Raw genomic sequence first — 12,414 nt, forward strand, 5'->3', positions numbered from 1 at the left:
GTGGGTTGCACCCACACACCAAATTCGAAGACGGTCCTTCGCTTATGCACGCCCGCACGCACGCCCGCACGCACGGACGGACCGACACACGGACGGAGGGAAAACCATAGTCCCCCTTTCGCTCCGCGGTGCGACGGGGGACAATAACGGACTAAGAAGTGGACAACCGTCTAGCTCAACTAGATACCAACAAATCTCCAGGCCCATATGGCATGCACATGCACTCAAGACTACTTACTGACAGAATGTCAACAGGAAATCTCTAAAACCACTCCAAGTCATTTTCACGAAGCTAACGAAGAAGGGAAGTGTCCCACAGGTGTGGAAGCAAGCTGTGGTTTAGTACCCTATATGTACAAGAAGGGAAAGAAGAGTGACCGTTCAAACTACAGACGTGTTAGTCTGACCTTAGATGTATGCATGATAATGCAGAAGATGCAGGTGCTGGTACAACACCTAGAGTACAACAACCTCCTAAAATGACAACCAGCACGGTTTGGGCATTGGTAGATCCTGTTCCACACAACTCTTGGAAGTTCTCAAATATTAGACAAGAGAGATGGACTATCGCAAAGCCTTCTGCATCAAGACGTAGCGAAGAGAGCGAATATGAAACTCGGAATAATCTAAAGATCATTTTCAGCTATAGAGAAGAAAGGGCTGCTCCAATTGTACAAAACTATTAGTGTAGCAGCATAGCAAACCTGTTGTGCATTTTGTGATACAAGCACCAAATTTGGCACAAATGTACATTAATATGTTGCGAACATTTTCAGATATTGGGCCACTTGAAATTCTCTCTTTATGTCCGCCATATTGGATTTCAAAATGGCCGCCACTTGAAATCTACATTTGCTATTATCTCTGGACGTAATGCAGCTATTGACTTGATTCTGGTATCTAAATGTATGTTTTTGGGGGCAAGGAATCCAATGGTACCAATTTCAACTTAATATTATCTATCACAGTCTGTTATATAATTTTATTTGGAAATTATCTAGGCAAATATTGGATTCAACACAATACTTTGAAAAGAATGTCTTAGTTCTGTAAATGTCTTAGGTATAATACTGACATGCTACATGGTCTAGTATTTGAGGCTAGGTGTACTGGTATCTGAGGCTAGGTATATACCGGTACTGAAGATACGTGTACATAAACAGTGTCATGTTAACAAGTTCAGCATTGCCACAAGTACATGTATGTTGTTGACTCATCGTCATGTGCAGTCCCCTTCACACACACAGAGGGCTGTGCACTGAAGGGCAGCCTTTTTGCACTTGCAGCGCCTCACACACCCTTTCTTGCACTTGCAAGAAACCAGCTCAATGCAGCTGTGAGCTGCCTCAGTTAGCCTGGTCCAGTAAGGTGTGTACTGTCCTTCTCCAGTCCTTGACCAACCCCAGTTGGTTGGTGGAGGGAGCTCTGGTGCTGGCAGCAGTATCTGACCCCACACATGTCCACCTTGATACACTGCCCTCTTGACATGTTCCTCCAGAGCTGCCTTCGTTGGAGGGATGAGCTGCACATTGTTCTTCCTTGCGAAGAGTTTCCTCCTGGCCTTGTCAATGTCTGTGCATTTGCTGGTTCGATCATACAACAGGATCACGAACCTCTCGATGATGCGCATTGCATCGTCTGGTATGTCACGAGGTGCAGAGGACAGCAGCAGCAGCGCCTCAGTGAGTTCTGGCAGTACCGTCCAGACTGCCCACGCAGTGTTCTTGCCATGTCTATGAAAACTAGACACAGTGTCGCATCCAGTTAGAGCGTGGAACATTGGCAGTGCACGAGCCTTCTTTCGTCCCAATCCAGCTGCTATTTCGTGTGCTGCTAGGTATCGGAAACTCTGGCCTGTTCCGAATGCCAGCCACAGTTTGTCTTCTGGTTGCAACTCCTGTGCCAGGGACACTGCCAGCACCACAACATCGGTGTCTATAGTCCGGATGAGTATTGCATGGTGTCCATGCTGGACTGCGTGAGATGCATGCAGCAACATCCGACTGTCAGCCTCTTCATGGTTACATGGGGCGAGTGAGGTCAGATCTGGCAGTAGTGGCTTGCTGAGCACTGCCTCTCCATCAGTAATGACGAGTTGCTTGTCCTCCTGGTCAAACCATTCCATGAGAGCTGCTGAGAGGAACCTGAACAGCTCGGTCTTGTTGCTGTCCACTCGTAGGAAGTTCTGCCAGTTTCCTGGTATGGCTGCGGCAGCCACCACACGTCTCCGCACACCTTGTCCCCGCTTTGCACGTGTACTACCTTTCAGTGAATCAGCAAGGTAAGTATCCCAGACCAGATCCAGGCGTAACACTGTTTGCAGCTTCGTGGACATATATGGGATGAAGATCTGTTGTGCATACTCTTCAAAGGTCTTTGATGCAGCCGGCTTCAGCATCTGGACGATGGCTGCTCCATCAAGCACAATACAGGTCGTGACAGGAGTCTCTGTCTTTGCGTCGGAGACTTCTTCCAAGCATGTGAGGAGATCACTCTTGGTACCAGTGCAGAGGCTTCCACCATCAGACAATGCAGGAGGACATGCCTGATTCTCGTGACAAAAGAACTCCTCAAGGTTTCCATCCCTCGTCTGGCAGCCAATGTACAGGCGTGCGAAGAGTTCACGGTCATTCTTGATGGAGGCGAGCTGTTGCTGACCTTTGCTCTGGCTTCTTGGAGTGGAAGTGCTGAACACCTTCAGCTTGTTACGAGGAATGGGTGCGTCCACTGCCTTTGTTCTGTCCAACAGACACTCTCTGGTGAAAGCCTCGAACTGCTCTTGGCCAATCCTCTTGGCATTAATCACGGTCTCCACAGCAGCAGGATCTGCGATCTCCTTTGTGTCCAGTTTGACTACATCCTGACTCTCCTCCTCGAATGGGTTGCCCATCTCCTCTATGACACCGACGAGAGAGCGAACATCTTTCACAAATGAGGCCTGTACACTTGGCGTCTGATCATGATGACGTGTGTCTGCTGTTTGCCGTCTCCAGTGTTGGTTCCCATCCTGGAATTCTTCGATCACCCTGGCAACTTCTGGTCCCGCAACCATCCAGCGACGTAGGGCACTAGGGTTGTCAGTGAGCCCAACTGCTCCACCGTCTCCTTTGATGCAGGCATTATTCTGCTCATGTGCCTGGTCAATCGGGATTGAAGAGAACACCCTCTGTGTTTTCTGAACGGTGAAGTGGCTTTCCCTGAATTTCCTGGCTACATCTGGGTGTTTGATGGTGAGTTCGGCCATGTCCTTCAGGTGCACTGGTATCCACCTAGCATAGTGGGTGTGATCCAGTGCATGGAACCAGGGGACCAGCTCTGTCAGAGCATCGAGGTACATCATTAACGATCCCTGCCTGAGAGAACGCACATACACTAGAACCAACAGTTCTAGTTCCAGCACGGTTGCCCAGTAGTGAAACTGGGGGATGTCTTCTCCTCTCTGGCAACACCAGTCTTCAAACTCCGGAAGGTCCTCTGCATCCCTGGTTTCTCCCAGACAGTAGTGGTTGTAGGCACGGTGTTGCAGGATGTACAGTGCTGCTGCAGTCACTTGATGTGCTCTTCTTGTGCGCAAGACATGGGATGCTCGCAGGAATGAGTCTGCTATCCCTGCTGTCGCAATCTCGGCTTGCACAAGTGCTTGCACCCAACCACTCCCTTTCAGCCAGTCCCCCAGTGTCCTCAGTGCCGCCATCTCTATGTGGAGGCCACCAAACATCACCACTATCTGGTCTTCACCATAGCTCTCTGGCCACTTCCACTGTATCTGCTTGGCCAAAGCAAACAGTGGCTGATCAACGGTGACCACTGGTGTCTGTCCAGGATTCAGGTGTTCCACAGCATTCTTCACGACGTCCATTGAGTGCCGGATCATGGCCACTGTGTGGGCATTCTCCAGGAAGAGTGGAAGCAGCGACGTGGGGCAGATGACTCGAGCATCTGGTGGCTGTCGGCTGGCATGAAATGCAGCCCAAGATGTGTTGTCATTGTCCACTGTACCAGTGTTGTCTTCCAGGACTCGCTTTGCATTGCCTAGCCATTGGTATTCTTCATCAGTCTGCTGTTTGAAGTCTCCTCTGGTCAATGACGCCACTTTTGCAGCTGGGACAGGCGACTTCTTGATGCTGCTAGTGACAGGGGGTACATCAGTGTAGTAGTGCGGCAAGGGGGCGACTGTCTTGGACCGTGCATCCCCAGATCCTCCAACAATGACGATACTCCGATCCACTCCTTCACCAGTGTAAGAAGGATGTTGTATGAGGGAGATAGCGGTACCATGGAAGGAGTCCTTTGATGTTGTTGCACTGGGGTTGTGATCTATGTTGTCTACAGCGGCAGTTGTAAACACTTTGCCACGCATCTTCGGAGGGCAGACCACTCGTTCTCTGTGAAACTGTTGGCAGACACTGTTGCCCATCTGTGCTGAGAGCTGGAGCACTCTATCATAGGAGATGCTCAGGCCAAGGTGTGACAGTCTGTCGACCAATTCCTTCTTGCGTGTATGAGCATGCAGCATCATCCCTATGTATATTGGAAGTGGGGTCTCCTGTGCAACACTGTGCCTGACACTGGTGGATGATGTGGTGCCACGTGTTCGCTTGTGTTTGATGCTGTTGAACTTCAGTATCTGAGCTGTGGCAATTGCTGCAGGGTTAGTGTCTGCCATCTGTTCCTTGATGCTGGGTCCCTCTAGGATCATACTGACTAGGGCAAGCAGCAACGGTGGCACAGATTCTTCTTGACATACTTCAGGGAATCCTGTGAAGGGCTTGGCTTCTCCAAACATGTGACGGCGAACAATCTGTGCAGCATGGGCAAGATGGACTGCATCACTATCACTGTCCAGCTCGCAGGCTTTGGCAAGAGCAGCACCGACATCTTCTTCAAATGCCATCAGGATGTCTCTCCCCTTGGTGTGTGCCCGCATGATAGATAGATAATATTAAGTTGAAATTGGTACCATTGGATTCCTTGCCCCCAAAAACATACATTTAGATACCAGAATCAAGTCAATAGCTGCATTACGTCCAGAGATAATAGCAAATGTAGATTTCAAGTGGCGGCCATTTTGAAATCCAATATGGCGGACATAAAGAGAGAATTTCAAGTGGCCCAATATCTGAAAATGTTCGCAACATATTAATGTACATTTGTGCCAAATTTGGTGCTTGTATCACAAAATGCACAATTCTTTTGAATATTTGGGCTAAGCCGCCCCACTAATAGTGAAACCAACTCTTGAATATTACAACTCAGTATGGTGTCTATCCATCTGTCGGTCAAAACACAATACCATCTATTTATTACGTAAGCAAAAATGGTAGAATTTATTTCTTCCCTCTGCTCTGTATTCTCCATGCGTGAGCGGAGACAGACTGATGCAACATGGTGCTTCACGGAGGGAAGGACGTGTGTGATCTGACAAAAAAAATGAAGATAATTCATGGAATTGGTCAACTTAATGTCTAGAAATCAGGAAAAATACTTTCTCTGTCAAAGAGCATAAACAATTGGGATGGGATTCCTGAATATCTCATCAAAGCAATCTTCATCAACCAATTATTCAACTCGGATTTGGAGAAGCACCTGAGCCATCCATCAATGAGGATCCAGTGGAGTAACGAGGGGCAAATAAGCCTTGATTCACGTCTCTATAATCCAGTAAGATCCAGTAAGAATGGCAGGTGAATGCCAGGTCCGAATCATGGAATTCACACATTGTTTGAAAATTTGCAATTTTTATAACAGAAAATATAGGCTTTCAACTTGTACATGGAGCAACCGGACAGACATAATGCTCATGTTTTGCAGACTATGATCACAACTCATGAACACGTACAGGTATGATACTCTCATCATCGAAAAGCGAGAGACGCAGAAGGATGGTGCTTGGAAGACTGCAGAAGGATGGTGCTTGGAAGAGGATGACCTTGGAGTGCTCGGAAGCCCACAGAAGGATGGTGCTTGGAAGACCACAGAAGGATGGTGCTTGGAAGAGGATGACATTGGAGTGTTTGGAAGACCGCACAAGGATGGTGCTTGGAAGACCACAGAAAGATGGTGCTTGGAAGACTGCAGAAGGATGGGCTTGGAAGACCACAAAATGATGGTGCTTGAAAGAGGATGACCTCTGAGTGCTTGGAAGACTACAGAAGTATGGTGCTTGGAAGACCGTAGAAGGATGGTGCTTGGAAGACCATAGAAGGATGGTGCTTGGAAGACTGTAGAAGGATGGTGCTTGGAAGACTGTAGAAGGATGGTGCTTGGAAGACCACAAAATAATGGTGCTTGGAAGACTACAGAAGTATGGTGCTTGGAAGACCACAAAATGATGGTGCTTGGAAGACTACAGAAGTATGGTGCTTGGAAGACTACAGAAGTATGGTGCTTGGAAGACCGCAGAAGGATGGTGCTTGGAAGACCGTAGAAGGATGGTGCTTGAAAGAGGATGACCTCTGAGTGCTTGGAAGACGACAGAAGTATGGTGCTTGGAAGACTACAGAAGTATGGTGCTTGGAAGACTACAGAAGTACGGTGCTTGGAAGACCACAAAATGATGGTGCTTGGAAGACTACAGAAGTATGGTGCTTGGAAGACTACAGAAGTATGGTGCTTGGAAGACCACAAAATGATGGTGCTTGAAAGAGGATGACCTCTGAGTGCTTGGAAGACGACAGAAGTATGGTGCTTGGAAGACTACAGAAGTATGGTGCTTGGAAGACCACAAAATGATGGTGCTTGGAAGACTACAGAAGTATGGTGCTTGGAAGACTACAGAAGTATGGTGCTTGGAAGACTACAGAAGTATGGTGCTTGGAAGACCGTAGAAGGATGGTGCTTGGAAGACCGTAGAAGGATGGTGCTTGGAAGACTGTAGAAGGATGGTGCTTGGAAGACCACAAAATGATGGTGCTTGAAAGAGGATGACCTCTGAGTGCTTGGAAGACCGCAGAAGGATGGAGCGTGTGCGACAGTCATGGAGAATTTGTTTGGGTACGACTTGAGTTTCCAGTTGCCGTATCCTGTACATTGATTGTCCACTCAAAAAGGACACGTAAATCGACAGCTACTGGCTTGGTTGGGAAAAGGGGGGGTCTTGATAGCTCAGGTGGAATCGCAGGTCAGGTAGCACAGTCACGTAACGTGCTCGTTGTGAAGCCACAATTCCTCTCTCGATGGAATCCCTCACCTGGTGTTCCAGCTTCAAGGAATAAGGAGTCACCTGCTCGTTGTGAAGACGCACGTTCCCTCTCGAATCTCGATGTTCTGTAAATAAACGTGCAGCCAGGTGCGACGTTTTTAGTTTTATGAACGTGAGTGTCGAGCGACGTCGCCAAAGACGGGCCGATGTGGGCGCTGATCGGCGGGGTCTGCGTGGGAAACATCCGCAGTGAGCAGCAATTGCGTCTCCACACGGCGAGAAGCTGCATGTCGGACTCCAGCACGGCGTCTTGCGGGGACACGAGGATCACGGGACGCGCTCACGCAGAGGAGGAGAGGGAGCCGCCAGCTCGGGTCTCCGCAAGTTAGACCGCGGCGATATGTTCGCAAAAGTCCGAACTGTGAGAAAGTTTTCCGAGGTGGCCGGACGAGGTGACCACCCGGGTTGTCGAGCCGTGGGGTCTCCGCGCCTCGTTTCGTGTTCCTGGAGCCCCGGCCGTACGGGGAGTGAATGAGCGAGCCCACGGACATCGGGAGGAGCTGTGTCGGGAGAGAGCGCCGTCCCGGGGGATCAGAGAGCTTCGAGATTTCGAGAACGATCGCAAGGACTGTCCGTGGTCAGAGCGTCTTGTTTCCCTTTTACATCATTTACTGCAGAGCGAACGGAGAAGCGGTATACCAGGGGGACGTTGAACTCGAGCCGGATCCGAGCCCACGGGCAGCCCAAGGAGGGTAATTATACAAAGTAGCTCGGGTGGAAGGGATCCAAACAAGGCTGCCGACCGACAGAGAGCAAGCATGGCTTCCTGCGGGAAACGAGGGCAGGGCCGGGCCGGCCATTCGGACAAGAAGCGCTCGCCGTCTATCCTGCGGAGCGCCCTAAAGGTGGGTTCGACGGGAGGGAAGCGAGCCGGGTCGGGTCTGCTCGAGCCGGGTCGGGTCTGCTCGAGCCGGGGCGGGTCTGGTCGAGCCGGGTCGGGTCTGCTCGAGCCGGGTCGGGTCTGCTCGAGCCGGGTCGGGACTGTTCGAGCCGGGTCGGGTCTGCTCGAGCCGGGTCGGATCTGCTCGTGTCGGGTTGGGTCTCACCGGATCTGGTCTGGTCTGGTCGAGGCAGGCCTAGTCTCGCTGATTTGGGTAAAGTCGTGTCGTGTCGGGTCTGATCTTCGTGGTTTGGGTCAAGTCGTGTCGGGTCTGATCTTGGTGGTTCGGGTCAAGTCGTGTCGGGTCTGATCTTGGTGGTTCGGGTCAAGTCGTGTCGGGTTGGGTCTGATCTTGGTGGTTCGGGTCAAGTCGTGTCGGGTTGGGTCTGATCCTGCTGGTTCGGGTCAAGTCGTGTCGGGTCGGGTATGATCCTGGTGGTTCGGGTCAAGTCGTGTCGGGTCTGATCCTGCTGGTTCGGGTCAAGTCGTGTCGGGTCGAGTCTGATCCTGGTGGTTCGGGTCAAGTCGTGTCGGGTCGGGTCTGATCCTGGTGGTTCGGGTCAAGTCGTGTCGGGTTGGGTGTGATCCTGCTGGTTCGTGTCAAGTCATGTCGGGTCGGGTCTCGTTGGATATGGTCTAGTCTCGCTGATTTGGGTCAAGTCGTGTTGGGTCTGGTCTGGTCGAGGCAGGTCTCGTCTCACTGGTTTGGGTTAAGTTGTGTCGGGTCTGATCAGATCAAGTCGGATCGGGTCAGGGCGGATCTGGTCTCGCTTGTTCGACTCTGGTCTGGTCGGGTGTGGTTGGGTCTGGTCTGGTCTGGTCGGGTGTGGTTGGGTCTGGTCTGGTGTGGTTGGGTCTGGTCTGGTGTGGTTGGGTCTGGTCTGGTCTGGTCGGGTGTGGTTGGGTCTGGTCTGGTGTGGTTGGGTCTGGTCTGGTCTGGTGTGGTTGGGTCTGGTCTGGTGTGTTTGGGTCTGGTCTGGTCTGGTGTGCTCGGGTCTGGTCTGGTGTGGTCGGGTCTGGTCTGGTGTGGTCGGGTCTGGTCTGGTGTGGCCGGGTCGGGTCTGGTGTGGTCGGGTCTGGTGTGGTCGATTCTGATCTCGACAGGTCTGATTGCGCCGGCACCTTTTCATTGTTGTTCATTCGGTTGTGACATTGAGATTCTCTGATGCACAATGTGCTATTTCAGGTGTCGACGCAGTCTGGAAGCAGAGCTAGGTGAGTAGAAACACCTTTTTGTCGTTTCATTCTCATCAAATTGTTTCCACTCAAGACCGTGTTCGCGGTTACTTAGACATTAGTGTCATTAGACCTCACACCTCCATCTCTGCATTTATTTGCTTGAGGACAGGGAGGGGGATTAGAGGGGAACGGCGGGAGAAGTGGATGGGATTGAGGAGGAGGAGTGGGGCGGTGATTGGGGGAGTTGGGAGGGGGTCAAGCTGTGAAGTGAAAGACGTGGAGGTGTTGGGGGATGAGGAGGGGTAAAGTGATGGAGTTGAGTGGATAAGGTAGGCCGACGAGTACTTATTGTCGGAGTGCTTATGTAACTGTGTTTATTTATATATTTAACACTGCCCCGGTTGCGATTGGTAGTTCAGGTAACGTACGCCATGACTCCTGCACTTGAAAGCCCAATTTATTTAATCACAACCCATATATAATTCTCAGCAAATGAATGCTGCACACGCCCGTGCATACCTGTACTGTACCTGTGCCTGTACCGATTGGTGCGATTTTGGGCACGAGGCCGCGCACGTGCTGCTCTGTTTATCCGAGAGAATTTAATCGCGTGCGGTCGGATCGGATCGGATCGTTGCTCACAGAATATCTGCCACACACCATTTCACATTCACCTTGTTTAATCGATTGAAACCCAGGCTGCCACCTCCACCCTATCGCACCTATTTCTCCAATATGCGAGAACGAAACTGCTCTTCTCACTCGTTTTGAAATCGATGACCTTGTTTGGTCAAACGTAATTATCGGGGAAGGTGAGGTGACGATTGAGGATGCACTGTGTACAATGACGTAACTAAGGTCAGAGCTGGTGTGTGCATGTGTATGTAGGCCGATATGAGTGTGTGCCCGTATGTATGTGTGTGCGCTCGTGTGTGTGTGTGTGTGTGTGCTCGTGTGTGTATGTGTGTGTATGTGTGTGTGTGTATATGCATGTTCCTGTGTGTGTGTGTGTGTGTGTGTGTGTGTGTATATGCATGTTCCTGTGTGTGTGTGTATGTATGTGTGTGTGTGTGTGTGTGTGTGTGCCCGTATGTGTGTGTGTGCCCGTATGTGTGTGTGTGTATATGCATGTTCGTGTGTGTGTGTGTGTGTGTGTGTGTGCCCGTATGTGTGTATATGCATGTGCCTGTATGTGTGTGTGTGCATGTTGTTACACTCGTGGGGCTGGGCTGGGCTGTGATAGTTAGGGTGTATCTTACGTGAAATGCCGGGACGGCTGTGAAACCATATTAGCTCTTTTCTTTCTTCCTTCCTTTTCAACTTTATTTTTATTCTTTTTTTCCTGAGTTATTAGGGTTGAAATAAATGAGTAAAAAAAAATCTTCCTTATCGACCATCTCCCTCCCACTGGAGCTCTACATAATTGAATAGAGAAAGAACCTCTGGGAGGAAAATCTGGGAGGAATCCCCCCCCCCTCTTCCCATGCATCCTCCTCCCCTTCTCATGCCCCCCCCCCCCAAGCCCTCTCCCTCCCACAGATCTCCCGATGTCCCTGCTCTCAAATGTTGTACTTGTGTGCTTCCCTCTCTCTCCCTATCTTGTCTCCTGCTCCCTTTATCATATGTTTTATGTGTCAGTTTGTCTTTTTGTGATTAATGTTAGCTCTTACACGAGCCTCGATCTTGTTAGTGCTGCAGATAAACACAAAAATTGTGCATTTTATGAGAAAAGCATGAAATTTTAAACAAAGTTAGTGCATACCATAAGGTTTATTTTCAGATGTGGAGGGAAGTCAGATTTGACCTCTGAGAACCGTGAGATGTCAAATCCAAAATGGCCGCCAGTCCACCGAGTCTAATGTTCAAACCCGCTTAATTTTGGAACCAAATAGTGTAGAAAAACATTATAGGTGTCATTTCCAACTAAATTGGGGATGCCCAGAGGTGAATGATGCTTTCAATGAACTCCTAGGCATGCCAAGTGAGGTCAGTGAAGGCTCAATGTTACTGCTAGAGCGATTTGTGGTGCTGATGTACGATAGAACCAGTGAGAGCACGGAAGTGAATGATGCCAGGAAACAGCTCTTCACACAGAAGTGTAGAACTCTAGAGAACATTCCTCCAACCCAGGCAACACTCAAGCAGCACATCAAGCACACTTGCTACCAGGCCAACTGTTGTAACCAGGCATTGGTCATGGATCCAGAGATGCCAGACCCACCTGACTGGGGCTGGACAAAGCAGACAACTGGGTGGCAGCCTCTTTGGACCACTCTTCCTGAAGCATCAAAATCGTGCCATGAATTGATCGACTGTGGCTGCAAGAAAGGGTGCACTGGACGCTGCAAGTGTGCCAAAGCTGCATTCAAGTGCACTGCACTGTGCTTCTGTTCTGGAGACTGTTAGATTTTGATCATTACCAATTTTCATCATTGCACTTGATTTAATGTAAGCTCTGGTGGACATACTTGGTTAACTACAGTTATTTTTTCAGAGGTTATTGCATCATTCCTTGCAGTGTAAACACCTTTTTTTTCATCATTTCTGGTCTTTGGGTGTTCTGTACCTATCCCTGTACCTGAAAAAATAAAGTTTTAAAAGTTCAAATGAACTTTTTCCAATAGCAGTTACAACTGCAGTATCATAAAAATAGATATTTAACGTAATTTGACCTTGACCGTGACCTAAATGCATGTCCTTGAGTTCTGGCGATCTCAAAAGTATCACCAAATGAATGGGCATCCGCAATTTAGTTGGAAATGACACCTATAAACACGTTTGAACATTAGACCCGGTGGACTGGCGGCCATTTTGGATTTGACCTCTCACGGTCCTCAGAGGTCAAATCTGACTTCCCTCCACATCTGAAAATAAACCTTGTGGTATATACTAACTATGCTAGAAATTTCATGCTTTTCTCAAAAAATGCGCAATTTGTTAAAATATGAGAGCTTATCCGCTGTACTATGTATACAAAAAAAAAAGAAAAAAAAGAAGAGGAGGTGAGAGGAAGAAGAGTGCGTCGGGACGGGGGAGGAAGGCGAAAAACGAACGCAGCACTAGCGGTCCAGGTTTTGACGAGGAACTCGGCCTGTGTGAGCTTTTTGAGGATTTGATTAATCTCTCCGAGGGCGGCCTGTTGGAGGCACAGTCG

General features: G+C 49.5%; 2 protein-coding genes across 3 annotated transcripts in view; both read right to left on the reverse strand.

The window, feature by feature from the left end:
* The window catches only part of LOC137436273 (uncharacterized), a 100,105-nt gene extending 94,386 nt beyond the window's left edge, over positions 1 to 5,719 (reverse strand). The window contains exons 1-2 of the mRNA XM_078765929.1: positions 5,587 to 5,719; positions 3,517 to 4,326 (exon numbers count right to left, since the gene is read on the reverse strand). Coding sequence (XP_078622055.1) covers positions 3,517 to 4,326; positions 5,587 to 5,719 — 943 coding nt within the window. The remainder of the gene's footprint in view (positions 1 to 3,516; positions 4,327 to 5,586) is intronic.
* The window catches only part of CDKAL1 (CDKAL1 threonylcarbamoyladenosine tRNA methylthiotransferase), a 612,415-nt gene that overhangs the window by 297,893 nt on the left and 302,108 nt on the right, over positions 1 to 12,414 (reverse strand). The window lies entirely within an intron of this gene.

This window comes from Myxine glutinosa, chromosome 11 (genome assembly GCF_964187855.1).
Source record: "Myxine glutinosa chromosome 11, kmMyxGlut1.1, whole genome shotgun sequence".
Taxonomy (NCBI): Eukaryota; Metazoa; Chordata; class Myxini; order Myxiniformes; family Myxinidae; genus Myxine; species Myxine glutinosa.